Source organism: Argiope bruennichi, chromosome 2, assembly GCF_947563725.1.
Source record: "Argiope bruennichi chromosome 2, qqArgBrue1.1, whole genome shotgun sequence".
Lineage (NCBI taxonomy): Eukaryota > Metazoa > Arthropoda > Arachnida > Araneae > Araneidae > Argiope > Argiope bruennichi.
This window is the reverse complement of record NC_079152.1, coordinates 44461240-44480350: the sequence shown is the minus strand read 5'-3', so window position 1 is coordinate 44480350 and position 19111 is coordinate 44461240. Positions and strand designations below refer to the sequence as shown.

Sequence of the window (19111 nt, the reverse complement as noted above, 5' to 3'; positions counted from 1 at the left end):
ACAACTGACTGGACAGATAACTTCCTCTGAAAGAAATTCACAAAAATTTGATTAAATCCATATATAAAATTTCATCATTCAAGTTTCATTGTTTTTTCGGTTATCTTTGTAACAGACAGATATATATATAATGCCGAAAATATATTTTTCGAACTCCGGAGGTCTAAAATGTTGACATTTTCAAAATCTGGAGTTCAATTTTTTCTTTTCTTTTATTACAATAGTTTTTGTATACTTCGAAAAAGTTAGAAAGTTATAAGCAAGCAAGCCTTTGTAATTCGTCCATAATTTAATTATAATTTAAAAGTAATCATAATTAATTTCAATTAATTATTTTAAAATTCCGCAATTTACATAACTTAGCCAAACATAAGTTACTAACTTTAATCAGGTTTTTGAATAATATAAGTTTTTTTCCATGCCTATGACATGACACAAGATTTGGCTATGGTTGTACAAAATAATATAAATTATTAACGCAACATACATGTTTATTTAGTAATCTCGTAATTTGGAGTCATTTTGTCACGTATTAAATTGAAAATACCTGTTTTTAAAACTTCAAAAAATAAACATGTATTTTATTCTAATATTGTAATGAGTTTTGGAGAGAAAAAATATGTTTCCAGGGAAACTTTTTATGATTTGTTTCTGTACCAAAATTCTACTTACTACTGTTTATCTATTGTGTACTTTTTATCTACTAACGAAATCAACAATAGCTCAGATGCATTATTTTAGTTATTTATATGTGGCGATATTGAGAAATCCGATTTTTTTTATTAAACTTTTTTTTTTAATTCTTTGACATGCTATAAGTCAATTTATTTATCCCTTATTTCTAATCATCATTTTTCACATATATTGTAGGTTTGTATTGGATGTGCCACAGACTCTTTCAACACACAAAATGCATTATCCAGTTTGAGCATTGAAAATGTTCTCATTATTCAGCTCAAGCGTTGTATGTGATTTCTCCAATATTTGATAAATTTATACTTCCATTCTGATGCAAGACAATTGTTTCTTAATTCATTAATTTTTCTGTCTTCTTGCCATCATTAAAAAACTTTAATACTATTACTACATTTGTGCAATGTGCAACTTCAAAGAGAGCATCAATTATTTTTGCAATTACTTTTTTAATGAAAACGAACGCTTTTTTTTTCTTCCAAAAAGTAATAACTTTAAAAAAACAAATATTCTGTTAATTTCGATTAGTCATTTTTTACAACTTTATAATGAAAATAAGAGAAATTTGAGAAATTGAATATTTAAAAATATATCAGAGAAGAATTGGAATACCGAGCAAGAAAATAAAATTGTTTGCCGACACCTGTATGCTTTACAAAAGAGTGATATATTTTAAAATGATATATATTCAAAATTACAGTTTAAACATCAGTTGCAATGCAAACGAAAGCATAAAACCTTTCCCTTTAAACTTTCTCATCCATTTTGATAATTTAAAAAAAAAATCCTGTTTTGCTTCCTGCCTATATTGAGTTACAAACTACTTTTATTTATTACTGAACCCGAGTTACTTTTCCTTGACTAAATACAAATAACATGAATATTAAGAAAGTATGTATATTAGACATTTTATTCAAAGTGCAAATAAGCAGTAATAAATTTCATTTAATCAAACAAGGCAATTTATACAACCTACAACTGAAATCAAGAGTCAGTAGTACTTCTAAGAAATGAGTAATTACTAAGTTAAATTTCTAAAGACGTAACAAAATTTAGAGGAAACAAATATTTTCATTTTTTTCACCTATTCCTTCTATTACATACGTTCAGAAAGTTCCAATCTTGTTTCAAGTGCTCAAAAAATATGTAGATTGCGTTCGTTATCCAAATGCATCGTTTCAGTAGTGTGAATAAATACATAAAACTAACGCCTTCGTTAAATTTCTTTTCGAGATTATGCTTTCAAAATGCTCTGATAAATCATATTCTATGTTTGAAACTGATGCAGTAATTTCTAAGGTTCATTAATGAAAGTCTTTCAAAGTCTCTACCTTTTAAAAGTTCAGAAGGAATTATCTTAAAATGTCCAACCATCATTAAATTCAACGGATAAGAGTTTCACAAAAATAACTCGAAATTAACACATATCAAATATTTCTGCGATCGACTCGTGTTTTTAAATGTTTCGAATTTTTTGTCCCTTCATAGCATTTTTTCTATATATTTGCTATAATGAAAACATAATTCTATGAAGCGTAATATTCATTTTAAATATTCTGTAAATCGACGGCAAAATTCAACATCGCTGTAATTAAACGTAACATTATGAGAAGTCTGCTCGAATTTAAAACTTATAAATAGACAAATCTGAATTTGAAATTTTCTTTTTCTGTACTAAAAGCTTCGTTGCCATTCTTGAAATGTGTTCCACTGAAATAAATTGAATACAAAGCACACTTTTATTAAAGGGACCAAAAAGTAATTTTTTTAGTTTTGATTATTTTTCACTTTTTATTTTTTTAATTTATAATTAATTATCACAAATATCATCGCATCCTGAAATCAGTTCTTTCTGAAATTCCTTGCAATCTATCACTACTCGTAAGGAATTAAGATTTAATTAAATCATTAGATTAATTATTAATTAACTTTTGTAAATATTAAAATATATTGCCATCAAGAACAAGCAAATTTACTACATTTTAAAAATTTAATAAATCAGGAAGTAAATAAAAAGTTTATTGTAGAATTCCATTCTTAACAAACATGAAATAAGTCATTTCAAATTTAAGTGATTCCAAAAAAAAAAAAAAAAAAAAAAAAAAAAGATTTATTGTTTTTCTAATCTGTGCCAAAACTATATATTTTTGCTATGTTTTTTTAAATATAATCTACCATTCAATTTGCATTATTTAATTTTTGCCCATAAGTTACAAAATATATTCGAAGATTGTATTTAGAGAAAATACCTAATTTATAAATCTCTCTTAATATATTCGAAGATTGTATTTAGAGAAAATACCTAATTTATAAATCTCTCTCTCAATATATTTAGATTCTTTTGGTAGAAATCATGAACTGACGATCGATTTAATAAGAGTATTAAAATCAAATATATATATATATATTAAAATCAAATCATTATATTTAAATTCAATAAAATCAAATCAAAATTTCACTCTTTAAAAAACGAAAGCTTTTTAATAATTTTGTATCGGAAGTGATTTGCTAAATTTCTTTTAATTAGAAATTAATTGAATTTTAAATTAAAAAGAAAACAATAATAGGTTTCTGGTAATAACTCTAGAAGTCTGAAAAAATTTAGAGTGAGAAAAAAGCTTAGTTTATTTTATTAACTAAAAATCATACAAAAAGTAACTATAGCATTAAACTTTTTTAAGAACATTAGATTCAGAATTAAAAAGCAATAGCTTTTTAATTATATTTACTTTTATTATCGTATATCTGAATCGTTGGAGATAACTAAATCGAGCTACAAGTGATAACTTGACTGGCGAATAATATAAATATATCTCTTCGCTTATATAGGCGCAAGAAAAATCTATAAAATTTTGATATTTTCATTCATAATATAATTTCGTTATCAAAATAGTCATTAAACAGAATTTTATCAAACTTATCCATTACTTTGGTACTGATCTATAATAAATATCGACATACTATTGCAGATAATAAAATTCTGCCTTTCTGTTTAGTTCCAATGACTGTGTATTTTTAAGATCAAGGTATAAAATCATAAATATCGTTTGTATTATAAACTCTTAGTCCCAGAAGTGGGCGAGTTTTCTTCGTCGTTTTTGTTACCTGTTGATGGTAGTGCACGAAATAATAGTAGAAGCTAAAGCCATCTAAGAATAAGGAGCTTTTTTCAAGAGATAAAGAAGAAGCATCACCAGTACTTAATAACCTTGATGCAATAGAGTTTCTGGGTTCAATTCCAACTCTGACTAAACTTTTGCTCCTCCCATTTTCCTGGGATGCCAAAGAAAGCAGAATTGTCTTATGTAATGCTGGTTTAAAACTAAAATTAGCAACTTTGGATTGAGGCAGCCTGGCTTTACTCCCCATCCTTGGCCATAGTTATTAAGTTGGTGAACAAGTACGACGTTGCGTGGATGCCAGCCCAATATTACATGATGTTGGAAGGGGTCGACTCTGAGGGACACAAGGTTGATCTGGTTATGTTGACTTGCTCATACTTCAGACTTGCATGACGGTCTCAGCTGACTATTGCCCAGGGAACCATTTCACAGAAAATGATGACCACGGATTTACAGGATCTGGCATTGTGGTTGTCTGGGGCAGCTATATGTTAAGAATTGCGGCAAGCCTATTTCTGTGCTTCTAAGACCTCGTTCTAGGCCGATTTTAATTCTTGCTATAAATAATACATATTATCCTTTCCTCAAATGCTAATTCTTTCTTATGGAAGAAATTATATTTTTATCCTATTTTATGGCTGTGGAAATATGATTAAACAATTCAATTTATAAAAATTCAATTTCTTCTCTTTTTTCAGGTAGATGGGAGATTGGTACTCAAGGGGCCAAGTTCGGGATTCTATTGTTAATCAGCAAATTTTTGAAGAAAGAACTTCAAGCATCATGATTGCCATAACCTTCGTCGCCTGTTTTTCTGTATTTGGGATCATCAATCTCATTGGGGGATCAGTCCTGACATTCATGGCACACAACAGATCTGAGGCTGAAATGGAAGCAATGAAGCTTTATCATGATGTTGCCAATGATTCTTCAGTCAAATTGAATTACGCCATCGATCCCATGAAAATCATTGGAATCACTATCTTGGTGGCAGGTACCTTTCTGATTGTCATGGGTGTGAGCCTCGGCATAATAGCCTATCGTTCGGTAGGAAAGCACCGTCGTCGACAAGAGCGGAGATTGACATCTTGTTCAGGTCAAACCACGGACAGTTTTATCAACCGAAGCAGCAGGCATTCGGTTTGCTCCACTTCTTTCACCGGCAGTCAATCCCGAAGCAATGAGAAGAAGGGTGTAGAGAAGACGGTGTCCCCAATCATAGAGTCGAATGGAGAAGAGGAAACCGTGTCAAGCGAACGCCGTTCTGAAGAAATTGACAGAGATGATGGATCAAGCACTTTCATCAACGACAACTCTCCAAGCAAGTCATCGCTTACCGTTCCAAATTCTCCCAAAGAAGACAAGGACAATGCCATGCTGGGAGATCCAGAGAATCAATATTAATTATTGTGGAAATTTTCATCATCATTTGAACAATCAACTTCAACTAGAATTAGTTTCCTTATAATTATATATTCTGTCCAAAATGAAAACATGAACTGAAATGAAATTAAATAGACTAAGAAAGCATTTAAATTATACTCGCCTACTTCAAAATATTATTCATCTCTATTTATAGACCATTCATAACGCGTCTTTCTCCGGTGCCGAAATGCATTCTTTATTATTATTATTAAAAAGCAGAGGGGACTAAAGGTTAGATCTAACAGAAAAGTTTCTTTTTTCTTTTGTATCATTTTAAATCAAATTATTTAAAGTGAACTTCAATTTTATGAACAAAAGAAAGCCTAAAGTTCTGCGTCATGATTCATGGCCTGCTATGGAGCATTTAAAAAAAAACTATTCATATACGACTAATTCAACAATTTTATACTAGTCATGACATGATCCATATTTTCTCACCATTCAAGAAACAAAGCATAGATTTAACAACAATCAGATGCGGTAAAATTAAATCAGTTAAAATTGTAATTTTCGACTTTTTCCAATGCTTAGAGAATTTAAACAATAATCTGCATTGAAGGAAGACATATATTTTCCCCTGCTAACGTGGGAAAGTTTACAATTTTGGAGTAGGTCTTGACAGATGCTCTTATTTGAACGATCAGTATCATTCACAATATTGATACTAGCTTAATCTTTTAAAAGGCAATTTTTTACTAGCCATAATATAGTAAAATATTTTTAGGAATGAGACTGGTTTAAGGAAAGTGATTCATTTAACTTATCAGATAAATTTAATTTGATTAATTAATTTGTTGTGTTAATTAATAACTAAGTAACAAATCAAGACACACCATTTTGTGTGAGACAAGGAACTGTAGCATCTAAGTATCTGTCTTATTGAAAAATTTGTCAGAACTTAAGCCAGTCTATATAACTTCACCCAAAGATAGATGAATTTGGCGGGAAGCATACTTCCCATGGCCTTACAAAGGGTTAAGTAATCCTCTCTGTGAAGTTTGTTGCAGCAGCTACTAGATTTCTGCCGAATTCAAGAAAAAAAAAATTCACTCATTCACTCAAAAATTCACTCACTCGTCGCTTTTCCATTTTTAAAATGTAAAATATTTTTAAATACATATTTTCCTGGCTCAAATGCCACTCATAAAACAATGGAGAAAAAAGCAGAATTTGAAAAAAAAAGTATAAATGAAAGCTTAATGATCATCATGAGGATGGTACGGTGAAGTACCATTGCTTTAACCCTTTAAAGGGCCATTTTTTTCTAATCATATTATGTTAAAATATTTTTAGGCTTGAAATTAGAATAAGAAAAGGGATTCATTTAGCTTATTAGATAAATTTAATTTGATTAATTAATTAATTTGGTTAATTAATAATTAAGTAACAAACCAATGCACATCATTTTGTGTGAGATAAAGAACTGGAGCATCTAAGTTTCTGTCTTTCTAAAAAAATTTGTCAGAACTTATGCCAACCTACATAATTTCATACAAAGATTGATAAATTTGGTGGGAAGCATACTTCCCACGGCCCTAGAAAGGGTTAAATAAAAGTTCTGTTTAATTTTGGACAGATCCTGTAGTTCATATAGTAATCGTATTCGTGAAATCCCATTCATTTGAAACTATCTGTTTTATACTTTTTACATAACCTAAAAAAGTGTTTTTAACATTTGATTTCCATATATTTGTAAATGTGCATAGTTATCTTTTGGTGCATTGTTTATATGCTTTTAAACTTTTGAATAAAGTTTGACTCGTGTTTGTGTATCAATACTGCTTCGTCCTCATTAAAATATTTGCTGTTAAACAAATTTCATTATAAGTTTAAATAATTAGAAAAACAAATTCAGATAAAAATAGCTACGGATAGAAGATATTTGATTCTCTTCGAGTATTACGTAGTATTATACTTAAACAACACTCAAACAATATATACTATTTGATTTACATAACCACTAAAGTGGATCATATTTCACAGATAATTTATCATTCAGATATAAAATTTGTCTCATACAATAAAATATTTACTAAACAATTTTAGTTAAATTAACACAGTCTACTGCTAGATAAATAATAAATTAAAAAATGTATTTGAAATAAAGTCAGTTTTATATACATTCCTTTTTCAGCCCATAAAAAAAAATCATAATGCACTTGTATTTCTTTTATATTATAGTGTTTAAGGCTATAGATCATGGGATAATGATCACTTACATCAACTCTGTTGCTTTTACCTCTCCTCAAATCACCTATTGCTTTCATTTTTTATCCATGTTTATAAAGCAGCCAATTAAATGCCTTATAAAGAAGGTGGTTACAATTCAGGTTGCATATTCAAAAAGCTATTAGAAAAAAACCACTAACCAGAATCACCTGATATTTCATTTCAGAAGTGTTTAACTTAATGTCATTATATTAACGACCCGTTTTAAAGCAACACTAGGACTATTTTGCGACGGACCTCGTAATTTTGAAGCAAGGTCAAATGAAGTGGATGACACCTGAGTTGGCACCCCGTCTCCAAACTTCCGCACCACACCAGCGGAGGACAGATATAACGTGCACCAGACCCGCTTGCACGTCGGTTCTTCGATGCTATCGGGTCTCGAGCTTGAAACCCTCCGGTTCCGAAGCCGAGATCTTACCACCAGGCCATCGCGGCCCCATTTGAGAAGAGAACCGTGAAGCAATGGAAATTTGTTTTGAGAAAAAGTACAAAAATCAACCGATAGATGGCTCTGTACTTGTTATGAGATGTTAAAATACGATTACTTAAAATATAAGTTAGTTTTAAGATGCTATTAGAAGATGTGATTTGTGCATTGCACTTCACTTTACACTTGTGATAAAAAGGCAGGGAACTTGCAATTCCTATTTTTCTGCGTCTGAGAAAGTAGTTATGATTCTTATCACTGAAGAATCGGACTTTGCTTGTGAAGCTTTTTTCTTTTAAAGAATGGTCCTTGTGGGTACAAGGACCAGGGGTGGGTTTCTTCAATGCACCAAGTGTATTGAAGAAATTCCAGACATTAAAGGGTTTAAAATGCAGCTCGTGTCTGATGATTCCATTCGGTTTGGAAAAGATGAGTGATAAAATCAAAGAGACAAATTGGAAGCTGCAACAGGATTGTATGGATAGTATAATTTTTATACGAGATAGCGCCCTTCTGGGCACTGCAATAAGGTGCGTAGTGAGAAACTGCTACAAAGTATTTTTAAGCACCCTGACCAAAAAAAAAGTACCATTGCACATGTAAATATGCATTTTTTTTTCCTAAGTATTTTTAAGTAAAGGATGTTTTCTATTTCATGATAATGTATAATTTTTATTGAAAAGGCTTTTTTTAATTAATTTTAAATGAGTATACTGTTAATTTTAATATTTCTTTCTATCTTTGCACGATGTCTTCTATTGTAAAACAAATTAAACCCTTTTAATTTTGACAAAACACAAAAATGACCATGAAAATGAAAAAAAAAAAAAATGCCATATCAATTTCAAAACATTAAACAAATTTTGTAAATTTAACAATAATTATCTGTCATCATTTCTTAAAATTAACATTAATAACAAATCATTTAAATGGATACATCATTTCTGACAATGTTGAAGCATAGTAAGACCAAAAATTTTGAATTTTATTTTCATATATGCGATAACAAATAAGATTCAAGATGGCTGGGATGGAAAGTGTAAATTTCCTCCTGCATAAATTCACTATATTTAGTAACTTTATTTGCAGTCTTTTATAAAACTGAACCATTCCAAAATGACTACAATCATAAGACTTTCAAAACTGCCACAAATTGAGCATAGAACAAGGTTATATTATAAATGTGTATTTAGTCTTTTTTTTTTTTTTTTTTTTTTTTGGTAGAAAAGAATGGAAGCGTTCAGTAATGGTCAGATTATATAAAAACTGTCTTATCGCTTTTTACTTCTGAAGCTTAGCAAGAGCTTTTTTTTAACAGTCTGGCAATTTAATAAGAGCTTCTTTTTAACCTACAGTGGTGGCCAAAATTGTGGACACTTTTGAAAATTTTTATTCCAACATCTAATAATCTTCTCTTGATTGTTCTGGAACTGACAGAAACACCAGCATCTTTCAATTGACTTCTGATGGTTGCTGATGACATTCTTCTATCTTGGAGACATAGTCTTTTTATTATTTTGTCATGAACAGACGTGGTACACCTTTTTCAGCCATTTCCTGCTTTGTTTTTTTATTGAATTTGCCTCCTGATATCGTAAACAAACTTTTCAATCTCCAGGTGTAGTCACTGAACCAGCCACCTGTCTTGCAATTTCCGCATAGGAAAGGTCACGTTCATGTAACACAATAATCTTATTTCTCTTTCTAATTGCCCAATATATTCTTTTATTTTATGTCATTGCTTCTTGACTAAATATTAGGAACATTTACAAAAATTCCAACTGTATATTAAAAATTTTAACGAAACTTCTAACTTGCAGTTTAATTACATAAAAAACAGTCTTCCTTCTGCAGAAAAAAGCACAATAATGACTTATTCCAACTTTAAACATGAGGTCATCTTTTGCTAGCGGTTATTAACATTTGATTGGTTCCCAGAACAAGAACAGTGATTTGTCAGGAAAATTAGAAATTACAATCCACTTCATCACTGTGTTTGTTATTCAGACTAAAGCAAGAATTTTTTTTTTATTATTATTATTATTACAAATATTTGAATTTTGCTTTTGGTATGGAAATCAGCATTAAATTCTCTTTAAAATGATATGCAAGAGTTTGCATTTTGTGAAATATAACATTTTCCATAAGCATACAAAGTTAGAAAACATAGCGACTTTCAAAAGTGTCCACAATTTTGGCCACCACTGTATATGCAAAAAATCTTATTTTCACTTTTAAATAATTACAGAAAAACGAAATTATATATTTTATGAAGGAAAGAAAATGCTTTAACGAAACTTAATTTTTATATACAAAGGGAAAAAATTAATTAAGCTAAAAATAAATCATCAGAAGTGATTTCTCCAAAACTATATCGCATACTCTGTAATAAACTTGTGATGCCAGAGAAGGAAATATTAACTTTTGGCATTTTTACTGAATCCATTGCGTGACCTTTGGCGACCCTGGCATGCGCAAATAATATCTCAAAATCGAATTTGTGTTTTAAACACATCTTTCTCAACCGATTGAAACAAAAATTTGTCACAAAACTGCACGTGTCGTCATAAATTCTTGTACCAAATTTGATATACAGTGAAACCTCTCTGAGTGGCCACTCAGAGGGGGTGGCAGCTTTAAAAGGTTTTCTTTACGATGCAAGATAATTGTTCTAATACATAATATTAAACAAGTCTGGCTCATTTAAAATTAAGTTTGATACTTATCTAAAGAAAAAATACTACTTTATTTAATGGGGATTTTTTTTTTTTTTCATTTTTATTGAAAAATAATATAATTTTACTCTTAAGTATTAACGCTTTTCAGAAGCAACCATTTTTTCAAATTAAACGGTTTAAAAAGTAAATTTCTAACCAATTCGTTTGTTTTGAGTCAGAATTTCCGATAACTTTATCTACTTTCTTCAAAGTCATTTGAGAGAAAATTTAGCTGGATTTTGATTACCAACTATATAGGAAAATTCTTCGCTAAAGATAGAATTGGTACCAGGAAGGCACAATAAATGCATTTGTGAAAAGTTTAAACATACAACATACTGTTTAGTTAATTTAAACTAATTTTAGATTTGAGTGAAGGTATGTAAAAAAAAACCTTATCCTTGCTAGGCTCGTCAACCAAAAGGCGTTCTTCCAAAACAGAATTTATATCAAAGTACTCCACTGTTGCTTCGCGCTTGTAGGTTTAGTTTAGTTATATTAACGTCCCGTTTGAAGCAACACTAGGGCTATTTTGGGACGGACCTCGTAATTTTGAATCGTGGTCAGATGACGAGGACGACACCTGAGCTGGCACCCCCCTCTCCACACCACATCCTTCGGATAATACTCTATTCCTGCAAGTTTCGATTGCTCTGCTAATTGATCTACCGCCATCGATTCGTCAAATATACTTGTCTCTCAATTTCTCAGCTACTGATATCACAGCTAACGAAACATTTAGATATAAATTCTTGCCTTATATTTTTCCCACGACACCCCAAAATGGTTTATATGTTCTCCTTCAAAACACCTGGATCTTCGACATCTCCAAATGACGGGGCCTTTTTCTCTATATAGCTGAGGTCACTCAAAAACCACTAGTGAGCCATTCCTTCGGAATTTTTCCACTTTTGGCTTCTTTGGATTTTTGAATCGTGCTTTTATTGGACAAAGCACGGAAAAAGAGTGTTAAATATGTCCTTGTCATCAAATGCAGCCAAAAGCAATGGAAGACGCTCCTATCAATCTTCATATGAACTGAGGCCGATATCGGCCACTTCGCCAAACAGTGATCGAAAAGTGATGTTATACCGTGTATGAAATCTGTCCAGCCACCCATTGGTGACGATGAAATTTTCCAATTCTCAGAGCATCCGCAAGTTTTTTTGCTTTATATTGAATCATAGATCCACTGACAGGAATTTTCTTCGCACAAACTGATTTAAACCATTCCAAAGCAGCTTCATTTAATGTCAACATACTTTTCGTGTTTCATCCATTTGACGTCTTTGTAATCTTTCAAAATCTAATTCTTTTCTAATTTAATGATTTTGTTGATTAGCGTTCTTTCGCAGTTAAATAATCCAACTAACTTTTAACAAACAAACAAAATTCTACCGCCCCTCTCCGTTTTTTCTTTCTTCCTCCCCCCAAAATTTTTAGCTTTTTAACGCTTAAACACTATTTGTTTTGTTTCTCAAGAAATTTTTTTTATTGCTTTTAATTCTTTGAACCGATACTCTGCTTGCCTTTTTTCTCCCCAACTTTTTGGACTTAATTCCTTTTGTTTATTTCCTTTGTACTCCTCATATTTGATTCATGGATTTCTTACACTTAAAATCATTTGTTTTTTGAAATTTTACTTATTCTGTTTGAATGCAGTCATAAACAATTATTCTTGCATTAAGTGTTTATTATTTCATATTCTCTCACAGAAAATCTCTATTAATCGAAAATTCTCTCTCAGAAATACTATTGCCAGGAGAAAATATCATTATCATCTTTGACAATATGACACATTGCAAAGTTTTGAGTTAAGAACAGATGGAATCAAAATTTATTCTTTGAAGTGAAAACCGACCTTTACTCGAGTTTTATTAGGGTTGCTGTCAGCAAAGTTTATCATTCTTCTTATGATAATGAAATTTCAGAAAGTCGCCATCCCTTTAAAGGAAATTTCCCCGATTGCTGACCGTTTTGACGATATTAGGCTTCGGACGTAGAGAAATGATAGTGAAAAATCGCTGATCGCTCGCATGCTTGGAGTGAAATGCTCTCGTCCACAATTTCCTCCTGATTTTTAGATATTTTTAATAATTTCCCAGATTGTCCAGATTAAATATTTTTACGAAATTTTAGATAAAATTCCTTAACTTTTTTCTGATATCCTGGTATGTCTCCGCCCTATTCTATAGTTTTAGTCCTAGGGGGAGTGAAAAACCGATCCCCCCATTATCCACTATGGCATCATCTTGTCGTGGTGGATCGGCTTTGAGCAAGGAATGCCAAAGCACATGCCACATCTTTTAATAAGCATTTTATGACGAGCACGGCGCCATCTATCGGCCACCTTTTGAACTGTCTTTTCCTTTCCCCAAACTAATTTACATTGTTTCATGTATACTCAAATGAAATATCAACCGATCTAACCAGTGATACTTTTTTTAACGGCTTTTTAAAAAAACAATTCTAATTATAGTCACCTATTGTATTTCATATATAATTTTCATGTTGATGCACAAGCATTTTATGAGATTTTATGTAAATCATTGTCTTTGCAAATATTTTATTTTAAGTCTACTATAAAACTAGAAAAAGAAATGTCATTTGTCGTGCACATGTTAATCATTCACAATACCTAAAGAAAACATACACTGCTAATTAAGCATATTAATCGTATTAGGCTTAAAACATTAAAAAATAACAGTGGAAAAATTTGAATTTTGAGCAATGATAGGAGGTATCAGAATAGTGGTTTTTGCAATCGAATTCAACGTTTGATACTCCTTACTCTTTGAAAGTTAATTAAGATAGCTAAAGGATTTGAAACCACTGAGTATTGATTTCAAGGGCTGATACAAACACTCTCAAATTGTCTGAGAAATTTACTGCCTTTCACAGAGAATTAAATCATCCCTTCAACAGAATTGACAAAACTATAATCATAGCTTATGTTACAGAAAAGTTTCCAAAGATAAATATAAAAAAATCTTTTTTTAAAAAAATAAAGATTAAATTATAAAAAATTACAAGTTTTTACAGAGTAAAAGTTAATTTTTGCATTGTGACAAATATCATGCTCCTATTATTCACTCACCATTGTTCATATTTTTTTAAAAAAATTTAGATCTTTCAAATGATTGTTGAGATGAAATTTGCAAACAATTCATTCATTTTAAGAATGTACAGTATTTCCGTAATGCGTTAATAAATTGTGCACATTAAATATAAGAAACAGACTATAGTTGCAGGGTGGGTAGTCAAATTTTATCTTAAAAAAATAAACAGTTTGCAAGCACTTTTTAAAGCACCTTTGAGGTAAAAATTAAGGACCAACATTAACATAGTGGTTTTGATTATGGAACTAATTTATGATGAAATTCATTCACATGGCCAAAAAGAAACTATTCAGTTAAAAAAAAACATAGAATGCCATCAGTAACTACAGCATATTTTTCATAAACATTAAAGCTAAGTTATTTAAAATGCTTATCTGCAAGTTACTTACGAAAATCTGATTCAAGCACTTTCAAGCCATATTTGAAATACTTTATTTACATTACAATCTGTATTAAGAAGAATAAAAATATGACATTGCCGCTTCTTTAACATTTCAGTTTATTAATAGAGAAAAAAAGATTAAGAATATAAGTAATATAAACTTAACTATCTCTTTCAACTGTTTAATTTTCTTGTTAATAATTTTTCACACTCATTAAGATTTTCAGCAGTGAAAAGTCTCAGGTTTGCTAAGCTTGTGGAGCAAACACATTGGCATTAACATTCAATTTCAGCAATTTCCTTATCCATAAAGAGACTAACGAATCAGCACAGTGTTTTATGTAACTGGCAGCAATTTCTTTAGCTCTCTGTTCCTCCAAAAATAGGTGATATTCAATTCTTTAATAATGCACATAGAATGGATTTCATCAGATTGTTTTACATAATCATTGAATAAACGCTGTGAAATATATGATATTTCATTCAAATTTTCCAACTTAATATTTTTATTAATAATTAATCCTCTTTCAAAAATGTTTGTCCATAAGAAAGAATGAAACTAATTATCAAAACCTTTTTACAGTTTTGTAAACTTATTGCCTTAAAAAAAGGGGGGGGGGATTTTTTTTTTTTTTTTTTTTTTTTTTTACATTAAAATTCTTAAAATTTAGTAAGGATGATATTTGACTACATTTTTCAAGAAATCTATATATTTTGTTAGAACAGCATCACATTCATCTTCATCTTTCCTAGTGCAAGTACAAAAGAACTCATATCATTTTGTTTTCAAGCTGTCATTTATACTGGGTCAATACATATAACATTGCCTACTAAAGCATAATTTATTGAAGACTTAATTATTATATATGCCAGCATTTTTTAAACAAATTTTGACATGTTTGAAAAGCAGATAATTTGTATGGGATAATTCTTTTTTGGAATGTAATTTTTCCAATAATTTATCCCCTAAAAAAAGCAATAGTGGGCGATCACTCTGATACATTTGAAGAAATGGGTTTAATGGGATTTGCAACACATGTGGGGGGGGGAAGGAACTTCAGAGGTATTATTTTATCTCCAATTGGAAAAAATGAAAAAAATTATTTAAAGGCAACTTTGGGAAGTTTACCACTTTCAACTAATTTTACATAATTTGTCACATTTTGTCAGACTTTAAATGCACATTTGCTCACTGATGCAGTTTCAAACCATCTATGATTACAGAATTTAAAAGGTAATTTTTTTAAGTTCAGAAGACTCTAAAAATTCTTGTTTTCGATTTTTACAGTTATTTCTCCTACATTAAAAATGTCAAATTCTTTGGAGCACCATGAGCACTTTGCTTTATATTTATTTTAAGAAGAATTTATTTTAAGGTCCTCAACCATTCAATGTGTGTTCAATGGATTCACTCTTGTAAGTTCACAGTAAATTGAATACACATCTTCCAAGCATATTGTAAAAAAATAAATGCAGTAAAAATGTTTATATAATTTATAGATAAAAATATTAAAATATAACAAATATTCTACAAAGAAGTAACCACAAAACAAATGTGCAGCAGTGAGTTTTAGTTACAGTTAAATCAACTTTACATATGTATTTCAGGCCGAAGGATAAAATTATCCCTGGAAAGAAACTTACGGGTGCAAGCAATAGAAGATAAAAAGTAAAGTTAGGTAAATGAAAGAAATATTTTATCACCATGCATACATATATACTATTACAACCATAGGAGAAACTTTTTTCAATCTTTGGACTCATTAATGCAAATGAATCAGCAACCAGCATCACTTCCTTCTTTATGATCAGTACTTTTCATTGAAGGATGAGACAAAACAAAGAAAATGTATTCCTTTTTTAGGACAAATCTAACTTTAAGAAAATTTTATCTTCAGAAATAAAAATAAGCACTTTTAAGGCCCTTATATAAGGACCATAAAAAGTAAGCAGTCTTTAATGACTTTTAATGAAGCTATGTACCCTGAATTGGTAATTTTCATATCTTTTCCACGTATTAGTCTCCCCCCCCCCACACACACACACAAAATACTCTCTTTTTGCACAAAAGGAAGAATCCTCAAATCAGGGTTAATTCCAAGCCCTTAAATGCATCTATAAAAATTTCTTTAAACTGTAAGTCTTTAAGGGCATTTTATTTTGTTCCACAACAAAATTTCAGAAGAGATTACAAAAACATTTTCCAATATAAAAGCTGGTTCAGATGTATACATCAACTTTTTAAAAAAATTAATTTGTACATAAAGATAAAAACATGTTATTTGCTCAAAAAAAATATAGATATGAAAGCATTTTCTCATGAAAAAAGAATTAATAATTAGCATAGTTTACACTTTTAAAAAATTCTTCATTACATAGAGCAAGACATTAACAGAAATCATGATATAAACATTTCCTATGTGTCAACATAAAACATTTTGAAAGGGCCTAACCAAAGAACTTGGAACTGTACTTTCTACTAACAATAAAAGTTACAATAATTAATGAATTTATGCTGTTGCACTGATTATAACCAATTCATTATAAAAATGTATAACAAATCAGGTTTTAATAAATGCAATAACATAAAAATGGTGATTAACTGCATCATTAAATTGTATTATAAACAACTAAATAAAGAGCTAACATTTACAATGAGAAACATATACAAAATTTAGGATATCTCAGAAATTGAATGGTCAAAACATTTTACTGACACATATAATTTGTAAAAAAGTTTAAAATAAATTATAAGATATTTAGATATTTATACATAACTAATAAATCTTAAAATGTTATATACACCCCAAAACATTCTTTATTGGCAGAAGTAATTCTCATTAAAAATTATTTAGGGGATGTTGGCTCGTCATATATTTCATTAAGAACAGTTTTGATAGAATTTGCATATAGATGGTGATTTACTGTCATCAAATGGTTTAGAAGTGGCCCGTGTACAACGTCTTCAAATATGTGCTCAACAGATTCTTCAAGAGCGTCAACTTTATTTCCAGGCTAATAAAATATAATTAATGAAAATAAATATAATATATAAATTGCATAATAAACTCATAATAGCAATAATTCTAGCACACATTTATTTTTCTAAATGCTAGTAACCACATAAAAAAAAACTCTTCACAGTTTAAAATATTGAGTTAACATTTTGAATTGAAATGATGAGCGAAGTTTGTCATAAATTTTCTAGTGAAAACTAACAATGACAAGTTGCACTTACCATTTTGATTATTGAAAGTTATCTTTTATAAAAAAAAAAAAAAAAAAAAAAAAAAAAAATATACTGTAAGTTTCTGTATCAATTTCTCCTCTTAAATCATAAAAAGTTAAACCATCTGCTGAGCAGTGCTGATTGAAAATAAATTGCAATTCAAGAAATTAAGAAAATTTAATAACTCATAAAATACAAAGAAAGTAATGATAAAATAACATACTAATAAAATACTATTACAGGGTTGTCATTCAAATCTGGAAAAGAAATTCCCTGTACATATATTCCAGATATGAGAAAACGCATGAATAGCAATATGATTTGCGTAGCAAGTTTTCTAGTTACAATGTAATCTGATTTTCAGGAGTGGAAAAAACAAAGGAAAGAAGCAATCATTTAACATTATTATTCAAATAATAGCATTTTAAAAGAAGGTTTATTTTAACATCCAAAAAAATTACTCTTCATTTATTAGCTAGAATTTAGCAAGAAAAATGTATATATTAAAGGGAAGGGTATATTATCTCTCATGCTCTTTAATTGTAAGTCACACAAAACAAGAGACACAGGTGAAATAAAATACAAATCATTTTTGTCATCATGATATCAATCATTTAATGATTACTTAACAAAAAAAATTACAAAGATTAATTTTTTAATAATTCATTTTTGTCAATTGGTATATTTGGGCATCAATATCTGTAGATTTTTTTAGCCATCAGTTTCATGGAATCCTTAACAAATAAGGTACAATATTTTTGTATGGCCAATATATGTTTTTTAGCTATTTACTTTAGTGGACACATAAGAAAATACTTCCGATATATCATTGAATGCATTAAAGGACGAATGTTTTAATGCCCATAAAAATTCAGCTTTAAATGACTGTTCTTGGAAATAAAAAGTTCAAAATCGGTTTATTTTCTGGGTACAATTTGATATCTCAGGCTTTGATATGCCACCTTTTCCTATATTCCTTTTAGATACTATCAATGATGACTCTTTTGAACTGGCAGGTAATCCTGTATGTTTTCCTCTTTTCTCCTGACTAGTACCTGTACCCATATTAATTAGGCTTATTATCTTACAAAGGGAGCAGTACACAACAAATGGATTCTGTAGAACTTCTCAAACATATTCAGCAAAATCAGGATTGATTTTTTTCATTTGTCCAATTCGTATTAAATACAAATTTTGAGCACCTCATTGTTTCAAACAGAAATTATCTAGTCTATTTTGAATAAACTCTAGAAAAGTAATAAACAAACCATTCAATAAACTCAAGAATGTTAGACTAAACACCACATTGCTTCTGCAGATTGAATGTTCCTGCCAGAGAAATGTATACTAATCTTTCAAGCAGTTACAGAAGTCTCGTGCATGCTCATAAAGCTGAAAATCTGGAATTTCACAGAAAAAGAACAACTATCTTGCAAATCGAAGCCGGAATTATCTATATAGGGAAAAAAGAGGAGGGAGTAGAAAAGACGCGAGTTTCTGCATTACACAATCACGAATGGTAATGTTTCATTTTTGGAAGCTATGAACTATGATCTTTTATTTTTTATACTCATGACATCCTTCCTTCCTGAAAAAATTTTTCATCAATACAATAATTCTTTTTTTAAAGAAACAATTCGATAATTTCAATGCTTAATTATTTTCCACATTCATATGCAGGTTCTATTTTTTAAAAAAAAAACACTAATTTTTAGACAGCTTTCAATCAAAGTAATTAAGATATATTAAGTCTTTTATTTTTCTT

At 29.8% G+C, this 19111-nt stretch overlaps 2 protein-coding genes across 2 annotated transcripts in view; one reads left to right on the top strand and one right to left on the bottom strand.

The window, feature by feature from the left end:
* LOC129960932 (uncharacterized) overlaps positions 1-6951 on the top strand; it is a 125434-nt gene extending 118483 nt beyond the window's left edge. Inside the window, exon 3 of the mRNA XM_056074685.1 lies at positions 4514-6951. Coding sequence (XP_055930660.1) covers positions 4518-5219 — 702 coding nt within the window. The 5' untranslated portion in view covers positions 4514-4517 and the 3' untranslated portion in view covers positions 5220-6951. The remainder of the gene's footprint in view (positions 1-4513) is intronic.
* A 7855-nt stretch (positions 6952-14806) lies between these two features.
* LOC129961793 (WD repeat-containing protein 18-like) overlaps positions 14807-19111 on the bottom strand; it is a 42355-nt gene continuing 38050 nt past the window's right edge. Inside the window, exon 12 of the mRNA XM_056075362.1 lies at positions 14807-17132. Coding sequence (XP_055931337.1) covers positions 16965-17132 — 168 coding nt within the window. The 3' untranslated portion in view covers positions 14807-16964. The remainder of the gene's footprint in view (positions 17133-19111) is intronic.